Below are 27,083 nucleotides of genomic sequence, written 5' to 3' on the forward strand. Positions count from 1 at the left end.
CTAATTCAACTGTGCACTAGCTGTTTCTGATTTTTCTCCCTTATTATTCCTTCTGCATGGGAGATTTGCAACCTGTTTTGATTTATTGACCTTAAGAAATATCCATTCAGTGAATGTACAGAATATGCTGTAGGAGATTCTGTGGCCCTAGATCAACATTTTTTTCTCTACTTTGTAAATTGGAGATAAAGTGTAGTCTCATAATGTACCATGAAATTAAAACCAAAAACGAAACCACACAAAAACAGTGGTAGTCCATTAATGAAAAAGCTGTGGTTTCTCAGCAAGGAGCAATACCCAGCATAATTAAAGAAACAAAGAGAATGATAAAGTAATGAAGAAGGCAATGAAATACTTGCAGCAAGAGATATTTCCATCTACTTGATATAGTCCTTGTATTCCAGATGCTCATTTTCCCTCACTCTCAGTCTCAGCTTTTTCATATCTGAGATTTCCTCATACACTTCTGTTCTTTATACTGTTAATGGAACGTCATCCCTTGAGCCCATCTTTGTGTAATGATGCTTCTCTACATTCTCTACTCATCCTGTTCATATAGCACTCAGATGGTGATGAGTACACCTGGATTCTTCATTTTGTGCCTTTTCACTGTTCTTTTGACAAGGTATTTGTATTTGTCAGTTCAAAATAAATAAGAAAAGAAAAGAAAAAGAATACAGGAAGAGATTCTTCTGAGTAAATCAGTTTCATGAAATATCTTCCTTTTGCTTATTTTCATTAAATATAATTTAGATTTGTTTAATTCATGTTACTTTTTCAAGGTATATTCCCTAAATATTTTCTATGGTACATCTCAGAAAATATTCATTAAAGACAAATTCTCCAAAATGCTATTGAGAACCTTTGTTCTGAGGCTGTGATCTTTAGAAACTTGATAATGATGTGATGTTTTGTCACTGATATAGCTCTGAAAATTGCAAACAAACAAACAAACAAATTGGTTCCTGGTATTTTAAGATAACTTGCTAAAATATTTCAATGTTGACTCTTCTTTTCAAGAGAACAGCATTTTCAAGTAACACATATTTCAAGTAAATACACTGAATGTACATGGAAATATCAAGAAAATTCACTCTGAAAAGAATGTTGGCAAGACTTTAACATGGTTAGAGAAGGCCAGGTTAAAATAACAGACTATTTAAAAATACATCTCTCTTGCCTTTTACATTTTCTCCCCCATGGAATAAATTTCTGTCACACTGTTTTCACATGTATATCAATATCCCTTACTTCAGTTTGAATAAATCTTCTGAGGTCCTCAATTCAGCAAAACAAAGTCATGTAGAAATAGCCATGCTAACTTTAAATGAGCTATCAACCTTAGAGAGTCAAGGCAAGACAGTTTCTTTAGTGGGATCAAATGCCAAGGGGAAAAGCCTACATAACTGTCTTCTAATACACAAATGAATTTATTCACAATGGGTTCCTGAAGTTTCCTGCCTACTCTAAGTTTACTGAGTTATATGCTTCAATGGACAACCTTTGAAGGATAACTTCCTACAGCTTGGCCCAAGTCTGCCCTGTTTAATTGAGATTCAGAATGCATGAAGTTTTGTCTGTTTCAAATACCTTGATGCAGAAGACAGCACATGTCACTTTTAATAGGACAAAAGGGAGGATGCTGTCTGCTTTGCAACCTGGTCAAGAAGCTGGAGGAGCATATGGCAAAGAGATTTATTGCACTGACTACCTGCTCTAATTTCACTTCCCAATAGTGATGAGTTCTTTTTACATTGCTTTATGTTTTCAGTACCTCAGTTACAACTTTTATCTAGAAATTCTTCAGCTAGACAGACATTAAGGATTTGCATTTAAGTATTCTTTAATATTATTATTTAAATTAAATGAATTTTAATTCAGCTGTTGAGATGGTCAGAATCAATGCAACTGCCAATGATGTTCTCACTACCTGCTGAGTCATGGCTCTAAGTCTATGTCTAAGATAGACCCACAAAGTGCACATGTATAGGCATGGTAACTATAGATTTGATCTCCATAATAAAAATTGCATTCTTGTTTGATTTATTTATTTTTGCTGTATATCTTGTTACCTTTATTCATGATCTTTGATAATTCACTACCATAAATATTTGATATTCAATATACTCAAGCATACGGTTAAATTTCATGTCTGTACTGAAGCGTAATAGTTAATAGTTTTTTATTCTCATTCAGTTTTTTATTTGCTAGGGATGCAGAATACAAAAGATGTACACCAATTTCATCATGAAGCACGTCATGTCTTGGAATAAAACTCTATTGTGATATCAGAAATAGTGTAACTGCTCATTATCAATAACATTATCAGTGGGATTCTGTGAACTTTTAAGTATTGAAGCAGCAGCCAGCAACATATTGGATATTTAGCCAGATGCTTTTTACTGTTGTTAGGGAGGAAAAGACATTACTAAATCACATTTTATCTGACTAATACTAAATCTGTTCATCAGAAAAAGATGATGTGTTTTCTATGAGTTGCTGTTTCTTACATTATTCTGCAAAAAAAGAGACAGCGACATGCTGTTAGGTAGTACAGATATCTATACTGAAGACATTTTGAAAGCTGCCATTGTTATTTCTGATTGTAAAAGCCTCTTCTGAAATACAGCCCTTCAGAGAGAGACATAGCAGGCTCTTATGTACATCAGGTTGTTAAGTTGAATTACCAATTTTCCCTGCGATTTCCCTCATTTCACCAGACTCACCTCTTGGCCATACTTTTCCTTCAGAAATAAAGCAGATTACATCCCCTTTCCTCTTCCTCATGAAAAACAAAACAAAACAGAATACAAAAACAAAACAAAACAACAACAACAACAAAAACACATGACTATATCTCTATATGAAAAAAATATGAGAAAGAAAATAAATATAGTGAATTTTCTGTAGCAGACCTGTTCTAGCAGTTTATTTAGGATAAATAGCTAGATAGATAGACAAATGAATTTGATGCATCTTCCCAGGTGTAATCTATTGTTGCTATAACAATGAATTCTGATAAGAGGGTATGCTGCCCAAATAAGATTGGACCTGAATGAAGAAAAGAAATGAATTAGATTTATATTCTCAAGGCCAATTGCCAGTACCCAATAGTATGTGAAATGGATCATGTTAATTGAACAGAAACCTAGTCCAAAGGCCTTTGCTTGTCTCTTTTCCAAGCTACATAAGTAAACTATTCATATCAAAATAAAAAGGAGAATAGATCATAAAGGAATTACAATCCCAAAGGTAGTTTACTGAGGCTCAGATGTTCTTGGCATCACTACAAATGATGTGCATATGATCAGAAAAAGCATGGAAAAGATGCAAAGTATAATGACATATTTTACTATTGTGTTTGTTTTTCTTCTATTTTGTTCATTATGTACAAAATTAGAGCTGGGAGCCACAGCCAGGAAGCAGTATCTCAATACAAAGTAAACCATACAAGGCTATTGAAATAAATCAGGAAAACAGGAAGAATGGATGAGCAACAAAGCAAGAACAGCACAGAATAAAATAAAATAAAATAAAATAAAATAAAATAAAATAAAATAAAATAAAATAAAATAAAATAAAATAAAATAATGAAGAGAGGGAAGGAAAGAAGGAAAAGGAAGGAAAGGAGGAAGGGAGGGAGGGAGGCAGGAAGGAAGACAGAAAGGAAGGGAGGAAGGGAGGGAGGGAGAGAGGAAGGGAGGAAAGAAGGAAGGAAGGAAGTCTCATACTTCCACAACTGTCATGACAACAAAAATCAAGAAAATATGTTTTAAAAAGAAGAACGTTTATACTTTAGTGATTAATCCCATACCAGCTTGAAGACAAATTCCTAACTGAATTCTGGAAGAATACTTTAGCTTTCTTTCAATTTGCTGGTTCCCTCCTTTACCTGACTGCTCAGTTTTCCTTGCTGCAACAAGCCCTGGTAAGAACAGTGCTAAACTCTGACAAGGAACTGCATGGGATAAGAATTTCACCTCCTGCGTGGTGTCTCCTGGATGATGGCTCCTGGTAAAGTTACAAGGATTATGAATGCTATTTGTATAATTTGGCTCTGGAGATTATAGGTAGAATTAGGTAGAACTAGTAAGATATTGTCCATCGTATATAGTGAATCCAAAGTCTAATAAATAGGCTTCAATAGCATCATATAAATTACCTTAAGCCAGAAGGATCAAAGGTACATTTTAGATCAATACAAGTACACTGAGACTTATGGAAAGGATTTTACCTCAACTATCTCATTACAGTTTCCACTTTGATTAATAGCAGCTGTCTTCCACCATCTGTCCAACAGAAAACTGATGAAATCATATACACAGTCATTTACTCTGGGCAGAAAATTCTCTGATCCACCTGGAGAAGAGGTGTACCTTTATTGTCAGTGCTCATGAACAGCAGATTTCGGTGCTTGGAGAGGTTAGAAATGTTGCTTGCTCACAGAGCACTGCTGCTGAGCTCCTGAAAAATAATCGCCTCATGAGCTACCATTTGGATGAGTCAGGGTGAGCTCCTCATGTACTTTTCACTCTCTACCCTTCTATTCTGTCTTTGGAGTTTCCCTTGAAACAGCATTAGGGCTATTCCAGATGTGACCACTGTCACATCCCTACTATGCATGTAAGGAGGGAGTTTTCTCCAGAACTGTAAAAGTCACAAGCTGTAAGTTCACAAACATTAACAGATAAAATATTGTCTTTTTTTTTTTTTTTTTTCACTCCTTCCTTGATATAGATTGCATTTGTTGCTTTCTTTTATCAGCTCAGCACTTTCCACACACATACAGAATTAAGGTGATTGTTAAAGACCCACAGGTTAAAACCATAAATAAAAAAAGAGTCAGTCGGTAACAGTAATGTATCCCATATTTTTCTTTTATCAGCCAAGTGTGAAACACAGGCACAGCCATTGAACATGAGTTTAATTGAATCACGGTTGCTTAAGCAGTCTCTAGAGATGATAAGTGAAAAAGTGCTATGCTTGAAAGAAATAGGTTTCTGCAAGCTGAAAAAGCAATATGGCATGAGCCTAGTAATAAATTGTTGGTTATCCACTAACATCAAATTGCTACCAATAACAATTATCTGTGAGCATTTTAACTAGGAGGAAAGAGTAAACAGAAGATTTTACACCAGACATGATTTAGTTTTGTTTCCTCTTTGTCAAATTAGTGCCAGATTAACTGGAGATCTGGTCAAATTATTTATTGAAGACAATCCAGTGAACACAGTTTATCTAGAATAAGTGCTCCCTGACAGATAGCAGATTAGATGATTTTGTGTCTGCTTTCTAGATTTTCTGAAAATTTATTTTTCTTTGGAAAAATAAAATAAAATAAAAATAAAAAATAATTTTTTTTAAATGTCAGTTTTTAAAGGTATCGGCTTTCTAAATTCAAGCTAGTATATTTGCATTCCTAAATCACATGGTACTAGGTATGTGAAGTTACTGTTTGCAGGTTTACAGGTTTACCTGCAAAACTCTTTTCTATGTTTTTTGGTATTTTATTCTTTCTCTTAGTTTCTGGGATATATAATTACATCTCTAAAGGTAGCTGATTTCAGGACATTTTATTATGGTTCTTACAAATTAGAAATGCTATGGAATAATACAGGAAAGATGCTTTGAAAATGATCAAGAAATTGTAATATCAAGTCAACTTGATGGTATTCCCCATGACCCCGTACTGCCATTTACTCCCTAAATGTCAAGACATTAAGATTCCAGAGTATTTGGCCAAGAGTCAGAGCAAAGCATCAGAAGAAAATCAGTACTAATGGAATTGAATGGGAAGACATCCCAAGAGCATCCCTGTGCTATCATAGGATGTTGCAGAAGTACTATAGAGGGTAGAACAGGACCCCGGTGAAAGAACTCCAAGCTCTGAGTTTGAGATTGATGAATCCCTTATATTCCAGTTTAGAATATTTCAGCAGCAATCTTGTCTGTTAACTCAAAAAATAAACAAGCCAACCTCTTTTTGTCTTTACTGACGATGTTTTTGGAGATGTATTTTCTCTCAATTTCTTTTTCAAGAGATTTTTCACAATTGCCCTCTTTTTTTTTTTTCTTTTTTTTTTTTTCTTTTTTTTTTTTTTTAATTTCTCATGTGAATATAAAGCTCTGGAAGCAAAGATCATGGCTTCATTAAAAAATAAAGTGCAAGTGCAATCAAATAATTTCTCCAAAGAGTTGTTGAATAAATAAGTGGAGTCCGCAGCTGATACAATGTTCTGAGATGATACAAGGACTGTCTTGCATCCCATGATGCCAAAGGTTATACAACATGAAAACAAGAGCATGTGCTACAAGCCCGGGACCTTGATTTTGATGCATCAGAAGAGGCTCTGTGGCAGTGACCATGATAGACTTGCCTTGCACTATCTATGGCTGTCAAGTAAGATTGGCCTTGAATGGAGCTGTCTGCAGAGACACATCTTTGCTTAATCTAAGAAGGAATTGGGTGATTCACTCCAAAAAGAGATCAGGCATGAACGGGGAAATTGAGATGTTAAAATGAAGATACACACCTACAGGTTCCCAACCTCAAAATGTCATTTTGCTATGTGAGTTTACTAATGCTAGGAACAAATCATTCTGATATATGTGTTGAAACATCAGATATTTCTGTTCCATCAGACAAACAGAGGATGGTCTTTGAACCATTCTGAAAACTTAAAGTCACAGATTGGAAGAATCTTAAAATTTCACTAAAGGAAATTCAAACAAAAAAAAAATCATACTTAAGAATAAAGCAAAGAAAGTGAAACAAAATTATATTTATGTCACTGTTTCAAAATGTTAAAAAAAGTCAGGATTATATTGATAAAGAGCAGAATTTTCTGTAGGAAAAAAAAATACATTTATTAATCTTTCATTCTGCATCTCGAGAAAAACCTTATCTTTTGTATATTTTTTGGAGTGATAGTATAAAGTTACAAGTGTTTCCGGAAATCAAACATTATTTTCCCATTCAAACTTGCAAAAGAAATACTTGCACAGTGGAACATTTTATAACAAAATAGTAAATATATATATAATACCATTCCATATTCTTTGGCCCAACATCTCGTGATTCATAATCAGAAGGAATATACTTAGTATTTTGGGAATGTGATAAAAAAAAATGTTCCTGCTTTCACATTTATATGTTTAAACAAAAAGTTTGAAGTTCCACCCAGTTTAATGATGAAATTTTAGCTGTTAAAACCTCATGCATAAGTTCAGCTGTTCTCAGTGTGTGTATATGACATACGGAAAATACAAGGCAAAGCAAAAGCACAGCTGTGATTTGTGCTATGGATGTTTCTTTCAGTCCCATCCCTCTGCCCTAAGCGTACTTTGTTGTATTTAGAGAAACACAGGCTCTTCCAAAGAGCAATGTTTTCCTGATGAGATTTGTTAGTCTCTACAAGATATGGGTGCCAATGCTTCTTTCTGGTCAGATATTTCAGAAATGTTAGGAAAACATTAAAATTAAAATATAATAATAATAGTAATAAATGTTCTCAAGCAGTGTGATTTCTTGTATCTTTAAGTGGTTTTGTGGTCATCTGACAGAGGAACTGAGTGAACTTTTCAATTGAGAGAGTATTCAATTGAGAGAGATGCACTCTGCTAATTCCCCTTAGATAATGATGGCTGCACAACGTGTAAGGGCAATATTCATCGCCATGTACAGCAGCAAACCAAACCCAAAAGATGGAATTAAACACCTATTAAGAGCTAATTTACTTATTTATTAAGATTAAGCTAACATATGCAGAACAAAATCAGCTACCTCGTGTATGAAATGATGAGTGTGATGTAAACTGAAATGAGAGGCATCTAATGCAGAGAGGTGGACCTGAGGTTTGAAATAACCTTGACTTGGGAAACTCTCAGCAGGCAGGCTTGGAGTTATTACTGCTTTCCAAAGGAATAACCCTTTCAAAGAGTGATGTGCTTTTGACTGCTTGAATTAGAACCTAAATATCTCATCGTGGCAAAATGGTAATATTTTCAAATTAGAGTTTATAATTCAGAGGATTATAACCTTGGAGAAAAGATCATGATTATCTCATACATATCTCAACTGAAAGCAGCTGGGAGATAAATACAGAAAATAAGACCACTGGGTTTTAAAGGGATTTTAAATCTGTAAAAATACATTGGGAAAAATAATCTTTGCTACTTAACACAGCTAGGTCTCAGACTAATCTATCTCTTGGACCATATAAAGAACACGCTAGTTTCAAGTTACTTCCAACCATCTACAACATATTTTGGAATTCATTTCACCCATCTTCAATCAATTGGACACCTGTTCTTTGTGGTCATGGAGATTCCCTGTCAGAGAGACTGATAAGACAAATCTCCTCTGGGAAGTCCTGCTACTAGGAATGATCCAGGGGCATAACAGGGATTTCTTCTCACCTAAGGAAAGCCTGAATTGTTGCACAGATGCCTTACTTCTAGGAGAATGAAGTATACACACAGGATCGATAGGAACATTGGGCATGTACACAATATGTGCTCAGTTAATTACTTTCTAGCTTTCTAGGGAAAGTTAAGTCTTGTCTTCCCCCTCCCCCCCCCTTTCACTAACTTCTCCTACATATGCTGTTTCAGGTTTAAGGCTAAAATATGAAAACGGTTAAGTGTAATTAAAATTTCTCGTGTGCTTTAAACAACTAACATATTCGTTATGAACGGAATGGAGATCAGACAAGCTAAAGTGTCAGAGTATGTTCTTGTTTTTCATTAAAAATCAGGTTTTTGAGAAATGACACATTCTGAACACTGATTCAGCTGATTTATTTCCATCATGTATTGCTGCCAATTACTTGCTGGCTGTATTAATGAGAAATTAGATCATTTTAATAGAAAGATCTAAACCCAGTGTTCCATTCCATTGGCACAAACCCTTCCAAGAAGTCTTGTACTTAACTGCTAGAACACTAAAAAAAACATAATGGGAATATTATGAATATTGTCACTGACTTCAAACAAGGCCAGCTGGTACCCAGTTGTAATACAACTGGTCTCAGAACAAGCCAGAATCTTACATGATTCTTCTCAACAGAAATTCATTTATTCTTTCCTCCGACTCCCCAGTTCTTGTGGGTCTTCAGAATTTATTAGGGCTGTGGTATAAGTTTTACAGACCCCATCTGGGTGCTTTGATCAAACAAGAAGGATAAACCTGAGGAATAACTTCTTGTTGTTGTTGATATTCTGCTGAAGGGATTTCAATGTTTACCTCTTTATTTATTTTTAAAAGGGCAATTTTTCACACTTGCCATTAATGCTCCATAGTAATCATTGGTTGGATGAATACGTTCAGAAAAGACATCAGAAATGGGTGCCACATTGATTGAGGAAAAGACACTCATATTCAAAGATAAACACAGTGATTCAGGAATATTCTTGGGATTATTTTTGTGGCTGATTATCTCTGTTCCTCCCAGTCCATGCACATTTATGCTTCCCACTTCCTACTATCCTCCCCCATATACTTCTCCTTAGATGTTCTCTTTCTCTTTTCATTTTATTGCACCTCTCTATATTTATTGTCTTCTCACCTCAACTTCACGACAAAATCAAACTGCCATACATGCTCACTCCTTTTTTCAGCCCATGACACCTTTGTGCAAGCTAGAGGACTGTTCAAGAAGCAGCCTTACAAAATGGAACAAGCCTGGTGTGACTTCTCGACATGACAAGGAACACAAGAATAACAAGAAGATACTGCATAGGAGTAATTGTGCTTGTGTCACCTTTTGGACCCACTGTTCTTCAGTTACATGGGACATAGATTTGGGTATGTCATTTTACAACATGCAAGATAATTAGAGTTATTAAAAGTGAGATGATTTTAAAGTATGCTGGGAATAAAATTATGGGTGCTCCCTAAAATCAGATATTTTGCTCACTGAGAGGATCTAGGTTTAACTATGTTCTGCTTTGGAAATTCAGGTATCAATATGGATGACCATATAAGAGTAGATAGCAGAAAAATATAGAAAATTTACTGCTCAGTCTTCCAGTTAAGTTAGCTGAAGCATTCTGAAAATGTTGAAGCCTAATAATCCTTGTCAGTGACAATTCTGTTCCATGTCAGTAGGTAGATGGTATCTGAAATAAATTTAAAGTAGTGAGAATACAATATTCACATACCATCATATATAAGAAATAATTTATTTCAAGACTGATAAAAAGAGAAAGTGTGAGAAGATATTGAAAAAGTTCTTGTTCTTAACTTGTGCAATAGTTGATCAGCAGCAGCTAACAGGCTATTAGCAATAGCTAAGCAATAGCTGACAACTGTGAAAATAATAATTCTTTTATCATAGAATCACAGAATGGTTTGGGTTGGAAGGGACCTTTAAGGTCATTCAGTTCCAACCCCCCTGCTATAGCACCAATTTTGTGAGAAGTTCTCTGTTAGTAACCATATTTGTGGATTATATATATTAGTTTGCACCATAACTTGTTGCTCTGTTCTAAATCAGGTCTCTCTAGTCATGACTGAAATAAAGAAAAAGCTTATTATTTGGTTGTGGTAATAATTTCCAGCAGTGATTCTAAGAGAGGTAATATTAATAAAATCAATGTTTCTAGAGCCTAGCACAACCAGCTCACCAAATTCTAGGATATTTCCAAATGTTTCACCCTCAGCTATTGCGTGACAACTCCAAAGTAGTCCTGCATTCATGAATTCAAAGGCCACAGCCAGAAAATATGAATTTTGGAGGAAAGTATGGGCTGACACCTTGGCAAGCTGAGCAGGTGTTCATCTGAAACACCTGAGCTCATCTGAACACCTGAGCAGGTGTTCATCTGAAACTGCAGGGAAGGCAGCGTGAAGCCAGGAAGGCTGGACAGGGACATCTCCATGAAGTCAGTTGAACCTTACTCCTAAATATGACCACAGCTTAAAGTAGCCTAAAGAATATGAGGCATTGGGGAGAAAGCAAATAGTCAAATGTTTTGCCTCCTGGACTGGTTTCTGCAAGGAAAGAAAGCAAAAGTTATTTGGACAGTTATTTGGTCTGAGGCATGGCAGACAATCAGGATGGAGATCCAGCTCACTGTAGAAGCTCTAGGAAGATAATGAGGGGCAGCTCAGCTTAGCCCTTGGAGTAGCAGCTGCTCCCAGTGGGCTCCTGGAATGGCTCCTTCACTGGTACTTGAATCGCTGCCATGAAGCCTGGCATGGCTCACTGAGGTTTGTTCCTACCACAGCTGCTTGCTTCAAATTGCACATACATTCCGTCACTGAACCTTAGTTAGCAAGACTATTCTGATTTTAACAAAGGGATTTCTTTTCTAATTTGTTTTAAGTAGCTGAACTAAATCACAGACATGCAGAACCACCCAAGGGAACTCTTGCGGGAGAATGAGCACATAAGAACCTGCACTTCTTATGACTCCCACCCCCAACACACACGCACACATGCACTCACACATTTGCACACATACACATTTTATTTATAGCTTTCTTTCCACCTGTGCTGATGTGGCTGGGAATTTACAACAGTGCTGACAATGTTACAGGCAGTACCTCACAAATTCCACATTTTACTGAGTCGCATTATTATGGAAGATCTGTCACATGGCCAAATGGCCTGTCGGCCCCATAAATGATTTACAGCAACATCTGTAAGAACATTTGAGGAAGAGGAGGCAACCAATGTGCTCTACAGAATTCACCCTCTCAAAGAAATAATAGGTGACAGGAGATTCACTAAGAATACACTAGAAATAAACAACAGTTTTAAAGGAGTATATGCTAAATGTTGAAAAAGTGTAAGTTCATTAGTTTGCATACAGAAGAACAACTACAGCCTCTTTCCAGGCATGTTTTAACTTAGCCATATAAAACACCTGGCCCTAAAAAAGCAGACTTTATGTACTTATTTATTTATTTATTTTCCTAAGGAAAATTTGAAGCTGAAACAGGAAGCCCACACATGGGCTCAAATCTCCTTTGTGAAAGACCCCATTTAGATAATGAAAACTGCCTACTATACAAACAAATCACTGTTTTTTTCCATTTAATGGAAGCGATGGAACAGTCTGGGGACCAGAAGCGCTTTTCCCAACACGCTTTCCCCTCCCTCTGCCTAGAACAACTTGTTTTTCTGTTTGCTTATCAAATATATTCTCTACAAGATAGTAAGACAAGGACTATTAGGAAGGCTGTATGATTTCCATTATCCTTAAATACAGTGATTTTGAAGTTTAAAAAAAAAGAAAATTAAACTTCATAGATTTGGGGAATTCATTCAGTATCCTTATTGAGATACTTGTGTGCTGCGGCCTTCTTATGCCTCACTTTGATGGGTGTCTGATGCAGGCAGTGCTCGCATCTACCCTAAATCTGGGTGCTGCTACAGCAAGGCATGCCCACAGCAGGGGCAGTGACCCTAAAGAGTGGCTGTATGGTTCCTCCAGAGAGGTCACTCCATGCTCCTTGAGAAACAGAACCACATCGGGTTAATGCAGAAGGTACGGGGATCAGATTTCTGCAATTCTCCAGGAGTACAGAAACTGGAAAAATTCTAATCATATAGGAAAATATTGAGCCTGACTCTCTACGACTGCAGAAACTTGTTGAGTCAGAACTGCTGGGAGGAAATCAGAGGAGAAGCACACTCTGGCAGCAAAGAGAATCAATCTGCAGGGACCCATCGAAGTCAGATCAAACAGGTTCTGTGGTAGGAAGGAAACAAGCGGTGGTTCTGCCAACAGGAGCCCCATGCCTGCGCTGTGCCTCCCTGATAACCTGCAGGGCTCTACGTTCTGCATTCCAGCCCCATATGGAAAAGCTTCTTGAAAATTAAAAAATAAACTGAAATTGATTTTGTAACAGCAAGTAAACTTAAGGTGAAAAGTTAAATCTCCTTTCCATTTCTCAGTTTTCACCTGTTCTGATTTAAAAAACTTTTAGTAAAAGAGTTCAGTAGCTCTGCATCACAGAACTTCTCTTCATGATTTCATCTAAAAAGAGGGGGAAAAAAACCTTCTTTGAGTGAAAATGTTATTCCAGATGAAATTGCTTGAGTGTGCTGGTAGGTGGAAAGGAGCGCAGTTGCTGCAAGCCACGGAGCAATAAACAAACACTTTCTTAAAATGAGGTATGCCAGAACCTCAGTTTATGTTACCTTAATGAATAAAATTGTGCTTAAATACCATTTTCTGATTAGTCATATTTTCCATCATTGCCATCATTTTACTGCTGTACACACTGTGTGGTCGCAGTTGTGTGGAATTTAATTCAGCCTAAGTGCTGTTTTACACATAGGTTATTTCCTCGTGCCAAACTCTGCCGGCAGATTAACTTTTCCCTGCTTACAGCAAATACCTGCAAAGCCGCTGTGAGTGCCCCTGACACTTTCCATTCTTCAGCTCACACGAAAGGCTGTGTGAGCTAATTACCATGAGGGCCACGTTTCCCCTTTCCTGAGGGAAGGTTAATAACTGAAATAAGTTTACACTAATAAAAAATACGATCAGTGTGTGGCAAAAGCCAGGCCCTGGGCAGTTGGCTGCTGTAGCACTGATGCTTTGGTAATACTGCAGGCGTACAGACCCACAGCAGGTAGCAGCACAAGTACAGTGAGCTAAGCCAGCAGAATAACTAGCTTCCCTTCTAAGAGCTGCCTTACTTATATGTCTTCTATCACTTACTTAAGCAGCAGCTTCATCATAACTGCACTAGCGACCTCCAGCTATATAAAGCAAAAGACTCATTTGGAGATGTGTTGCGGTGGTCCACAGTATCTTTCTGCTTGTAGTGAGGTAGGTCACAAGCAGAGGGGAAATTCCTGATGCCAAATGGAGGATCAAGTCTTCCTAGTTATTTCTAGCAGTGAAAACAAACTAACAAACAAATGAACAGAGACTGAAAAGCAGTTTCAAAAACTTCTCATCTGTCTGGGAAAAGTACGTGCACATCTTTCAGATGCAGTTCTCCTCACCACCTGAAGGGCTCTGTCAGCAGCAATTCTGTCATGTAAACTGAGCACCATAGAAATTTCTCACCAAGTATCTCCAGCTCAAACACATCCTGTGTCCTGTAGAAGACACTAGAGCTGACCCATTCAAAAAACTTACTGAAATTTGTTTTAAGGGAGCAAATGCTAAAAACTGCAAAAATTATTCCCTTGGGATTAATGGATTATTCAAAACCACTTTATGATATGACAGGGATTTCAGCCATCCTCCCTTACGTTCACTTTACAGTGTCTCTAGCTCTGCTTTAGAGCAGCGTGGCACACCAGATGGCAGAATTAGATACCACAGTCACAAGTGAGCACTTCTGAGGAAATCAGAATGAAATCTCACCATTGTTGATGAACGGGGGTGGAACCCCAAGTTCTCCTGCTACAGCAACACAAAACAGAAGGCAGAGGCATATATAAAATATCAACCTCAATACCCGTTCCACCATTAGTCATTTTCAGTTGATCTCTAAAATAAGCAGACTAACAGACTAATGACAGAAGTAGCTTCTTTAACCAGATATGAACTATGTTTTTGCACAGCACCTAGACAGGAACTTACATTTTTGCATCATTTTGCTTCAAATGGGAGCTGATGCCTCACTGCTCAAGAATGAGTTCAGTTAGACTCAATAATCTTCGTGGGTCCCTTCCAAATGAAATTATTTTTTTGCTATTCTGTATTTCAAATCAACACCTGAGCTTTGATTATCCAGCAGTAGACCCAGATCATAAATCACATCTTCTCCATGCACATCTACAGAAGCAGCACTGACAGTAATTAAGACAGATTATACATTGCTATAGCAAACAAGGGGCTATTTAGACCATGCCACATACAAGTCTTTCAAAGTAAAGGCATCACAGCCTACATAACCTCAAAGCCTGTTTTATATTTGGAGAATCTCATTACCTTGGTCAAGCAAGTAAAGTGTGATCACATTTGACATTTTCAGGGCTTAAAGATATTCACCATCCATGTTAGAATAAAGTTTATACAGGTGTTGAGACTGGAAACTCCCACATTGCATTTATTGGTGAATAGCTCGCAGTCAACAGTCAAGTGGAATGGATATAATATAAAAGTGCTTTGAAGTGACTGTATTGATGTCTAAGGAGAACTGATCATGCTGAAGTACTATCAGCAGTCCATAAACTAGAGTAATTTATGTTTCAGTTCTTTGCTGTGTGGGAAATAAAATCCTGGATGCAAGTCACAAAGCCTAAATTTGTTTTACAAGCAGTCAACTTAAACTACTACCAACTTTGCTTTCAGGTCCTGTTCTTCCATGACATTCCTTAGTCACACTGATAACCAGTCAGTGGACCCCACAGACCATGTGACTCTGGGAAACTATGCATTGCACAGCAATATTTTATCCTGGACACATGAATGCACAGAATAACAAACAAATCTTGTTTCTTTTCAACCAGAAAAGGAGATTTTAGAGGCAGTAAGACATAACACTCCAGATGACATACTCTGGAGTACATAGCTGCTTTCTGGCATCTTATAGCATGAGTGTGGAACTAAATACAAAGAAAGTATTGTAAACAGTAAGGAAATGCATGCATTTTATTATAAGTAGCTCAGACTATCTCTTCAATTATATATTTACTCCATATTCAGAAAAAATCTTCCTAAAACTGTGGTTAGCCTGTCTTCCCATGCTTCCCCTCCTTTCCCTAGCGCTGCTGACTTCTTCCCTTGAACTACACTGTGCTCTGCAAACTGAATATATTTGTCCTAGCTTGCAACCACTGCAACATGAAAATGGAAACAGAATGTGTGAACTACCACAGTGGGTCCCTAAGGGACACAGGAGAGGTATTGAACTGCAGTGGAAAAGGCAGCCTGGGGAACAGGAGAGGCAACCCAATAAGATAGGATATGGCTGTACATTGTTTCAGTGGAACAAATGAATCCTATTCCCTAAGCACAAAAAACCACAATAAGTACTTTTAGCCATGCTTACATTATCTAAAACACTATAGCTTTCATTCAGTTGTAACACTTCTAAATATAACACAGGAAGATATATAGAAAGCTCCTCATCTGAGTAAAACCAAATGTACAAGAAATGTACATATAAAAATAATAACAACAATAAAAAAAGGAAATGAAAAAGCTTGAGCATTGAGTTCTGAAATGAATTCCGGAAAAATTATCCAGGTAGAATTATTCTTAAGGTTTAATATGTTCTAAGTTGCAACATCTAACCTTCATTTCAGTGGCTTCACAGGCATCCCTTGCGTTGCTTCAGACACACTCTTTAGCTTATTCATTTAAGGAAAGCTTGCTCTAAAAAGATTTTGGTAAAGAGATCATTCAGTTTATCTGTTTAAAATGATTATTCAATTTGTAGAAATCTCTACCTCATCAACTGTTTGTAAGTTTATTGAGTAGAACATTTGTGCAATGCATTAAGAGCATACTGTCTCTAAAGAACATTTCACATGTTCTTTATGAGCCCATGATGAAATTCCAGTTGCTTGTCATAGGACTGCACAATGTCTGTTCTGTCATTCAGCAATTCTCATTCTAAGACTCTCCTGAGCTTCAGTATAAGCTTTATTCAGTGTTGGCCACAATTTATTTTCTCATCACATCAACTCGGGATTCAGCATTCAGCTGTGTAAATATCAAACTACCAGCTACCTAATCCCTGGAGCTTCAGAGGAAAGAGAACGAAGGTAACACTTGGAAGGTTTTAAAACAGATGTTTGGTTATATCAAGAATCTATAAGAGAACTATTCAGACATCGCAAGTATCTTGCAGCTTACAATTGCCACTGTATTTCAGAACAATAAACTCCCAACACATGAAAGCTCAAACAAGGAAAAAGAGATGCTCATTGTCAGCATTCATTTCCATCTCTGTATATTTAAGGCATCAAATAAAGTCACAGCCATTTATATTTTTAGGCTGCTCAAAGAAATTTTATGGGAATGGTCTAAAATTCCAGCGTTGACCCTGAAAGATTTATTTAGGTAGAGAGCTCAATGTGCTTCAAAGATTAGGATATTTACTCTCCAACAGCAAGTTGAAAAGGAAAGTATTTAAAGAAGATGAAAGAGATGTAAATAAGTGACACTGTCCCAGTTATCAACATTAATTCTGAAATGAAAGATGTACTTACTGTTTTTATTTTATTATTTTTTTAATGTTTCAAAAAAGCAATCATACCCTCCATTCCCCTTTAAAAAAGCTGGGATCAGAGTGGGTTTAAAAAAAAAAAAAAAAAAAAAGACAAATTATCTTGAATTATTAATTTAATCAAATTTAAGATTTCTTACCTCATTGATTTATAGCTTTGTGCTTAAATCGAGAAAAATTCATCTCTTTCAATATGCACTTAGTTATAATCAAATACTCATATCAATGTCTGTCACCACACCAGCACATCTGGCAGCAATAGAGACAAATTAACAATAAGAGTCAGAAAATCTGGCAACATGATGAACTAAAACACACAAAATCCTTTCTCTATGCGTAGACCACCAGTGACTAAGGATGGATTAACTTCCTGTCTCTAATACTGGCGCCAAAATTAAAGGAAAATTACATTGCAATCTGGGTACCAGGTTTCAGGCTACAAACAAGAAAAAGCCCCTGCCTCAGTTGCACCAGGCAGTAAAATCTTTGCTCCAGCTTTAGCTATGTCTGTGATGGCCCCCTCTAACAGCTGCTTTTAATTTAGTTTAAAAGAAATGATTTGGCAAGCATGTATGTTTGCACCTTCAAAGGAGAAAGATTGAAAAAGCCAGCATCCTGGAATATTGACCATTTTGAGTCCCACTGTTTCAATACAGTGATGACGACAGGATTCACAGCTTTTAAAAGAGTAGGTATCAGGTATCAGTATATAGAAAAATAAAATGGTGTTTTAATTTTGCTTTCATTATAATCTTATAGTAAGCAACCATCTTTCTCTGACTCTGTACAGTTACAGGCACTGTGTTCCTTACTTCAAATCTAATTCAGCAAGAATTTACAACTGCTCAACTTGACTGAGCAACTAAGGCACAGATTTCATTTATAACCAGAAAAGGGCAGCTGAATAAGGAACAGAAGCATGAGTTAAACCAAAGAAAACATTATCATGTACTTAAATTACCTTCTCATGTTGGGTGTGGCAGTGGTTGCAGAAACAAGAAAGAGGGAGAAAGGGTATGGGAAAGCAAAGATTCAGACATGCACTGCATACTTGGCAAACATTTAACAGTAAACCACTTAGAAAAGAGCAGTGGTGCCAGGCAGATTTTCAGTGCCTCTTGTTATTTTTTTTTAATTATTATTTTCTTTTAGTAAGTAGCTGAATATGGATTTGTGGATCTACTACTACACGTATATCCTCCATCACATGGAGGCACACCAGTTGCAGAAACAGGCAAACAGAGCTGCAGCCTTGTGTGCATGAAAATAGAATGTGTGCAAACACATCTGATAGCTGAAATGCAGAAGATAGAAGATTTTCTTTTTTATTTTGGCATAAAGGGCTTCAACCCACCTTACCAGACACCAAATATCCACCTACCCTTGGAAGCAGAAGACATTTAACACAGTGAAGTCCAGAGACACAAATGTCAGGCAAATGAAGGTTCAAATACTTACCAGAAGGAACCTACAGATTTAACACTCCTTTTCTCTATTTACAAACAGAATTCACACTTCTCATTCTTCATACATTAATGTGGGTCAGAGACCACATGGCAGCATAGTTTATTCAAAATAATGTGCAAATAAGATGCAAGATACCTGCAAACAGCATGGAGTTTCCATTTGTAAAAAAAGATACAAGTAACAGTACAAAATTAGAATGCTTACTAATCATTTCAATAAAATGAAGTCCGACATAGAAATACATATGCTGTATTATTTACACCATTAATTTACAAAAGATATTATTTGCATAAAAGAAAGCTATAAAATAATTAGAAATATAGTATTTTTATAAGGAACGTTTTCCCCATATAAAAAACTTAGAGCATTTTGGCAATTATGTTTTATTTGAATAAAAATGCATTTTTTTGTTCTGAATTCATAGCATCACGTGGTTTCTTTCTTCCCTTCTTCCTTTCCTCATTCCCCTTTTTAAATAAAATTCCACACTGAGGTAGTATTATGTCAAAGTATCTCTTTGGTCCCAGAAATCAATGGCAGGTCCAAAAGGAGCTATGTATCCAAATCACAGGATTGAAAAGTAAAAGTTCTAAAGTTTTCAAAGGACTGTTTGTAATTGTAAATGCTATTTTCTCCTCTAGAAACTGTCCTTTCCCTTCCATCTTCATCTGCTTCTGGATCGAAGTCCAATGAGGAGTGAGGATTATTATGGGAGGTTTTCGGTTGACAACTTGCTGGCTGCCTACGACTTGAAAGGGCGTCCAGCTGAGGCCTCCATACAGGCTTTCCAAACGTTCCTGGAAGACAGTAAATGAGTTAGTATGGAAATACTGATGCAAACAGTTTTGTATCACACTGAGGGCTTCATGTTAAAATGGAAGCCAAGTACTGACACAAGCAAAAGTTTAGGAACATGAGATTTTTACTCAACTATTATTCTTCCCCTTCAAAGCAAACGTGATCACAACTATAAGGCAATATTCTACCTGAGACATCAAAAATATTTCCAAGGTAAATAACTTGAAAGCCACACATGACATAACTTCATTACCTTTGCTTTCACAATTATACCCATGCCCATTTTTCTTTAGGGAAGAGCACAGAGATCAAACTACGAACAAATCACAAGGCCTGTTTTAATGCAACAATCACTGAAAAACAGGACACAAAGATTGTTCTGAACAAATGGCACATGAAATATGATGTGTAATTCAACAGAAGTGAAAAGAAACATATACAGTTACAAAACACCCATGCAACCGGAATGCTAAAACATTCTTTCTTCTGGTTAATATTTCCCATTAATTAATAACAAAGGTTCTGTCAAAATTTTCAGCCAGATTCTGCCTTCATTCACACCTGTCCATCTTTCTACTTACAGCTGGCTTGAATAGACACAAGTCCAAAAAGAAATCAGCATTTAAGTTGAATCTTTATTAATCTTTATTATTTGGATTCACTACCAAGAAAATAATTACTGTGCCCTTCACACTTCACTACTGTAAAAGTGCTAGCACAAACACCTCTGCAAGAAGGGTCTTCTCTAATGCCCTGATACAGCTGATGAAAAGTATATAATCTGTGATACTTAGAAGAACTATTTCCTAAGCAGAACGTGCCATAGACTGATTTTGAAGCACTCAATTTTATTACTAACTTTACACTACAATTATTAACAAATTTTGCATTCAACTGCCAAACTTTGCTAACAGCAAAGGTTTCAAGTAAAACTGTGATTAGAGATGTTGGTATGAATTCATCTGGACAAGGTCCATATTTGCATCAATGATGTGTAGAGCAATTTTGCTTCTAACACAACATGAAAAGATGTGCCTCAGTAGCAAAGCTACAAATTAAACCCATCTTAAAAAAAGAAAATTCAAGCTGTAAACTTTCTGCCTCGGTTATCAGCAGCGATGTTAAAGCCAACTGCCTCTCCACATTGTGGTTGTAGGAGAAAAAGGGGACCAAATTTGAAGACGGCAATGCGAAAGATTAGAAATATATATCAAGAGCCCTTTCACAGCCATCTCCAAAATCTAACCGCATGCTCCTCTGAGTGTAGAGTGCTAAACACAAAGACTGTCCAAGACAGTGATTGATGCAACTTGAGTGTGGTAGTAGCTGAGAAAACTGACCAGTAACCAGCTCTGTGTAGGCAATTAGGGCAGAAGGGGCAATAAAAGCCTCCAAGGTTGCATTAATTCCTGGGTACATCTTCACATGGTAGAACCACTTTCTGCAGGAGACATGTGGTAAAGCCCCATCTGCAGAGTCCTACCACAGTAATAGTGGCAGGCAGCCAGTAAGCTGTGTGCAATCCCAGGGCCTCTGCCAGATATGGCATCTGCAACGTTTTAAGTTCTAAACATCTGTTTTTTGAAGGGGGAAAACTTCAAAACTTTTACCCTTTCTCCTCCCTCCCCCAGAGAACAAAGAGCTCAATGATGCACATTCCCACAGGTTCCCCTTGCATGAGTGGGCAGATCCTGGCCCTGGACAAGTCTGCTGACACATGAGCCAGGAAGGAGTTCACGGTATCAGAGCTGCACTTGGCATTCAGATACAACAGGGATGAAAGTAGTATATGTATTTACATGCATTTTAAACAAACCAAACCAATCAGTGTAAAAAATTAGTGAGCTTCAAAGTTAAAGCAACCACCTTTTTCTTCTTCCACCTCCCACTGCAACCTGGGTTAAAACTGTAAACTGAGTTAAACTTCAGGAACTATTCCGTCATTCATACCACCAGACAGGAGGGGTAGACAGGGCATCTTTCCACAGTGCTTTACTTTGAAGAGCAAGTAGTTGTGGCTGACAACATTACAATATACCCACATACATCAGCATCGGTCTCACCACCTGCTCTAAGCCCACCTGCACACCTTTTTGCCTGGCAGGCAAAACTTCTAATATGTCTAAAGTTTATGAAAATGTATTTTTAAGTAAGAGTTCTAGCGTTTATGGATATCTGCCAGCCACACTAAGATAAAAAGCATACTGCTGAAGAGATGTGTAAGTAAGCTATTAAGACCCCCTAGTAATCTGAAATCTGACCATTATGCAATTCTATTGTGATCACTTTCCTGCTCCTGACCATCGAACATTTAAAATGTTCTATCAAATATTCCTGAGAAGTCAGATTTTCTGACAAGCAGAGGGCAGCTCACAGTTACACCCAAGGATGAACCAACTCTTTGGACTATCACCTTTAACATGACAACTACCTTGGCATAGGCTAGCGTAGCTTTTGAACAAGCCCTAACCTGTCCACTCTGTAACGCAAGAGAGGGTCCATTACTGCCTAATTTCTGGTCCCATCCTGACAACAACACAGTTCATGAGCATCCAACTGTCCTCATACACTGCCAGAGAGAGGCAGTCCATATATACAGTTCTAGGCACCTCTCTGCATACTGTACATCTTAAAAATAAACACTGTCATACAGTAAGTTACTTGAGGAGGTGGAACAATAACACATGCAAAGCCTAAGAACAACTCTCCAACTGCCTTTCCTCAGATACTTTCTGTCTTTCCTCCTTTTAATAAATACTTACATCTCACATGCCGTATTACCTTGCTAAATTTTCTCACATCTGCTGAAAGAAACCCCCACAAACTGAACAAGAATATTTTTTTTCACAGTGTTAGTTACATGAGCAACAAAGCACTACTACAGACTTACTGTAGGAGGGATAAAATAGTTGAAAAGGATTTGCTTAGTGTTACAAGTAGGAAGTGAGAGACAATACAGATATCAACAGCTTGAATAAAAAAGAGCAAGAACTTACCCATGAAAGTGCTGTTACTGATAACAGACGAGGGTTCTAAACTTCTGTTTAAATCAAGCTTGTCTGAGTTCAGACTTCTGCTTTTTAGTCCTGTTCCTTCATTTTGAGTATAAATGGAGTTAATCAACTTGCTGCTTGTAGCCTGCATCCCAATAATGCCAATGCACTGGTCAAAGGGATCTTCCAGTGGAGGTGAGTACTGACAGCATTCCTTTTTCTTTAAGTATCCAGACTCATAATGATCCAGGTTTGCTGTTCTTTGGTCAGGGCTGCAACCTAAAGAAAATGAAATTCCTTTTATATGCATTTATCACAGCACAGAAATTATTTAAGACTATTTTCTTTTTCAACTTACTTGGGCTGCATGCTTCAAAGGTCTCAGAGCTGCATGTGTTTCCTTTTAAATACATAGTCCCTGAAGTCCCCAGGTAGTGGCATAGAAATGGATCTGCAACACCGTCTAGATCTGTTTCGCTGCCATTATCTAGGTGGCAAATACCTTAAAAATATAATTGACACATTAGCATATGGTCCTAAGATTCAGCTTATGTTTTCATAAGTTTTGTTCTCTTAAGAACCCCATCTTTTAAACATTTCATTAGAAGGCCAACTGTGGAAAGAGTTTAATTTATCAATTAACAGACAAAATGTCACATTTTATTTCATTATGTGGTCAATAGATAACAGAACAAACCCAAGCACAGGGATAAGAACCAAGGAAGCCAGGCTTATACTCTGTTATACATATATATATGTATATCTGCCACATTCTAGAGCACTTACTAGTGGTAATGAGAAAGACCTGAGTGGAAAAGCCAGAGAGAGAAGCTGACTGTTCAAATAGCTCTTCTGAATTTTAGGTCACTGGCTCATGAAAGCTGCAGACATGCTTCATGGCTCTTACTCTGCAAAGAGGCAGACTTTCTGAAAACTTCACAACTGCAAGACATTCAAACCACTGCTCCATTTGCTTCTGTCCCAGCTGTTGACTGTGTCTGCACCCTTAGCATTTTCCCATTAAGATGCATTTTTTCTTGCTAACACAGGTAATGTTTTGGACCATTAGGCAACAGGTATGTTAAAAATGCTGCAGTTTTCATCATGCAGTTGTCTTAAATTGTTTATTGACTCTGACCCTAACAAGTTCTCTGACAGGAAATTGCACCAGTTGTGTTAAACTAAACTTATGCTGGTATTAACATCCACCTCTAGATTCCAGCACAGCCATTCCTTCCAAACTACAACCGAGTAAAACACATTGTTACAACTCCTTCTGGTCACTCTTATTTTGGAAATGTGATCATCAGTTCAAATGTACCCTTGAGACTAGAGAAAAATAATTAAGCAAAGCCATAGTGTCATTTGGATGAGCAGAACCATGTTTCTGTTATTAGCTTACCGATGCATTCACATGCAATAAATCTTACACTCTCAAACTTCACTGAAGATGTTTCACTAGTGTTATTTCCTTAAGTTAGAAAGACAACAGGCAAACTGTAGCTACTCAAGCAAGATGAAAAATCTGCTTAACATTTTGCACTTACCATTACTGTCCCTCTGCTGTAAGAAATACCCTCCCAGAGAAGAGGCGAGGAATTGATGATGACTACCATTTTCAGATGAGCCATATCCATCCTGCCTTTCAGCCAGTGTGCCCTGGGATGACAGGTAACTTGGAATGTCAGCAGGTAAATTTGTTTCATCTGTGGTGGAACAAAACATGCACAAAAGCCATCAGCATACTTCAGGATCAGTAGAAGAATTTTTATATTTGTAAGAAGAGTGCTGAAAGTAACAACCAGTTCACTCTTCAGACTGAGAAAAAGCACACAAATATTCCTACAAGAAAGTCACTGGAAAGTAATCACAAATATATACATACATATATATATATATATTTTTTTTTCCCAAAGCAAGCCCTCAGTTTACACACCTGTATTTGTGATGCTGCAATCTTCATTTCTTCTTCTAGTGTGGTAGATGATGACCACCCACACCAAGGAAGTGCCCACCACACAGCAAACCACAGCTATGATGACAATGCCAACTGTGGCCCATCCATCATCATCAAGTGCTGGAGTAATGTTTTGAGGAGAATCGCAAGTGGGAGTAGGAATTACATTAAGACGAATGTTGCCTCGTTCTGTTCCAAGTGTATTAGACATTTCACAAGTGTACTTCCCAGCATCTTCTACATCTGTATCCACAATAATTAATAACTGATTGCTTGCAGCAAAAAAATGTCTTTCTGTTACCACGAGAGGGCTGTCATCCTTAGTCCAGTTCAGTCGGGGCGGAGGGCTACCACCAGCAATGCACTGTAAGACTGCAGTTTCACCTTTTGTTACAGTTCGATCCAGCAAAGGCCGCAAAAATGATGGTGTTTCTGAAAAGAAAGCATAAGCTTTATATTCTATATAACCTTGCAAAAATGGGAACATGCTCCTTTCTTTCACAGCTCAAGAGGAAAAGCTAAATAAAATGCACCAGTAAGGCCTAATGAAGCTTACAGTCATTTTCAGAGAAAACACCTTCAAGGAATTTGAACTAGGAGTCTACAGCTTGCTTGTCAGTTGATCAGATTTAGATGCTTGCTTCCCTTACAAGGACAAAAAGTCCAAATCATATATGCTTGAGAGTGTATAGAATTAGATTAAAATGGCTAACAAATCATCAGGAAATTAAAAGATAGGATTTTTTTTTTCTCTTTGTATATATTATAAATTATTTCAACTATGCACAAGAAAAGGATCATAGAATGGTTGGAAAAGACTTCTATGATCTGGTTCCAACCCCCTTCTATATACAGGGGCCTCCCACTAGACCAGGCTGCTCAAAGCCCCAGGTGTAACTATCTTTTATTATTTTGAATTCTAACAGTGACTGTGTGCTGGCATACACATTTCTAATCCATAACTGTGTCAATGCATAATATTTCAGAATACTGTAATTATTATACACCACTTTGAAAACAATGCAATTAAAAAAAAAAAAAAAAACAGTGATTTTAAAACTATTCAACAATAGTTCAGACCTTGAAGAAGATTTATGCACTTAATAGACTGCCAGTTTCTTACCTAGAACTGTTAATGTTGCATTAGCCGAAATGCTTCCAGCAGTATTTTGAGCTGTACAGCTATAAACGCCTGTGTCCTCAATTTTTACATCAACAATAAAGAATACATCATCTTCAGGCATGACATGCATACGCCTCTTGCGTGCTGCTGGAAAATCTGTTCCACCATCTTTCTGCCAAGCAATCTGTGGGACAGGATGCCCAACTGCAGCACATTCCAAACGTGCCATTGCTCCAGCACGAATGGTTAAGTCCATGGGAATCTTCGTAAATGAAGGCAGCACTAAAGAAAAGTTAGCAATATTAAAACAATAATTAATGATACATGAAACATGTTTTTATGTAGGTTGCTCCAAAAGTAATGACTACTGTTTATTTCCGTGGAAACTACAGCAGATACAAAAAGCACAATAACGATATTGAAGAGTAAATTGTCAGATGTAGCACACTATTTTTCAACATCTCCACCATTAGCTGTGCATTTTTGTCAGTGATGAACAAGATCCTGCATGTCTTGCTCATAAAAAACTTCACTGGCAAAGGTGGCCCACTGTTTCATAGTTGCTATGCTACCATCATTGCTAGAAAAATGTTGCCCATGCCATCCATCTTTATTGGTCCACACAGACAGAAGTCAGAATGCATCAAATCTGGATTGTACAGTGGGTGGACTGGACAGTCCAGCAGTGATTGGCAATATGCTCCATAGTCTTCAAACTGACATGAGGCCCAGCATTATCATATTGCATAAGAAAGGTTGTCTTCTTCTCTGTCTTGACTCAAGCCTTCACTATATAGAGGTCTGATTTGACAGTCTGCAATTCCAGAAATCCAGAGTGCTTTTTTGAATCTACATGGACTCAGCGCCACATCTTTGCTTCATGTGCACTTCCAGGACAGACACCATTTTGTCAGACTGCCCCTCTGCTGTGATATGTTGCATGGCAACAAAATGTAATGGAATACTGGCAGGAAGATTCAACATCTATTGCCTTACCACCAACATTCACATCTGACATTGTGGGCTAACATAATAAAATGGGAGTCATTACTTTCGGAACAGCCCTTGTACTTTTTGGCACAGCATACTCATTATTTTAACTCTTCTTGGATGTAAAAACACATAAAATCCCATAACCTGAATTTAGCAGCAGGCAGCAAAAAGAAAGTCAGAGTTCTGTAGTTTGTGAGACTATCAAGATCAAAATCTCATTTCTGCTAACATCTTCCTTCAGGATTTTGCCATTAACACTTTGAAATGGAGTATATGGAGTAGAAAAGACTGATGTTTTACCATTTTGTTACACAGAGTCTATCACATTTTCTTACATTCAGCTTGGTTTTTTTGTTTTCTATTTTCCCCTATGCTGTGGTTCAGCACAATGGGGTAAGAGGTAAAATGGAATGGTAATTTTGGAACCAGAAACATTTTAAACAACAAGAACAAAATCAGCTTATTAAGGGAGATTTTCTTCTTCAAAAGCTTTTTTTTTCATTCTCTTCTAAACGATACAGACAATGAGAATGCAAATAAATGTACATATCTTGATTTAAATGATTCTACTTCATTATCTACAAGCAATGGATAACATACTTA

The 27,083-nt window shown here is 37.2% G+C and overlaps 1 protein-coding gene across 1 annotated transcript in view; it reads right to left on the reverse strand.

Annotated features, from left to right (window-relative positions):
• Positions 1-18,677: 18,677 nt before the first annotated feature.
• Positions 18,678-27,083, reverse strand: part of LRIG3 (leucine rich repeats and immunoglobulin like domains 3) — a 42,186-nt gene continuing 33,780 nt past the window's right edge. Inside the window, exons 14-19 of the mRNA XM_015855211.3 lie at positions 25,488-25,769; positions 24,344-24,796; positions 23,955-24,113; positions 22,766-22,909; positions 22,411-22,686; positions 18,678-19,413 (exon numbers count right to left, since the gene is read on the reverse strand). Of these exons, the coding sequence (XP_015710697.2) occupies positions 19,169-19,413; positions 22,411-22,686; positions 22,766-22,909; positions 23,955-24,113; positions 24,344-24,796; positions 25,488-25,769 (1,559 nt within the window). The 3' untranslated portion in view covers positions 18,678-19,168. The remainder of the gene's footprint in view (positions 19,414-22,410; positions 22,687-22,765; positions 22,910-23,954; positions 24,114-24,343; positions 24,797-25,487; positions 25,770-27,083) is intronic.

Source organism: Coturnix japonica, chromosome 1, assembly GCF_054131305.1.
Source record: "Coturnix japonica strain WE chromosome 1, WE-NBRP24, whole genome shotgun sequence".
Lineage (NCBI taxonomy): Eukaryota > Metazoa > Chordata > Aves > Galliformes > Phasianidae > Coturnix > Coturnix japonica.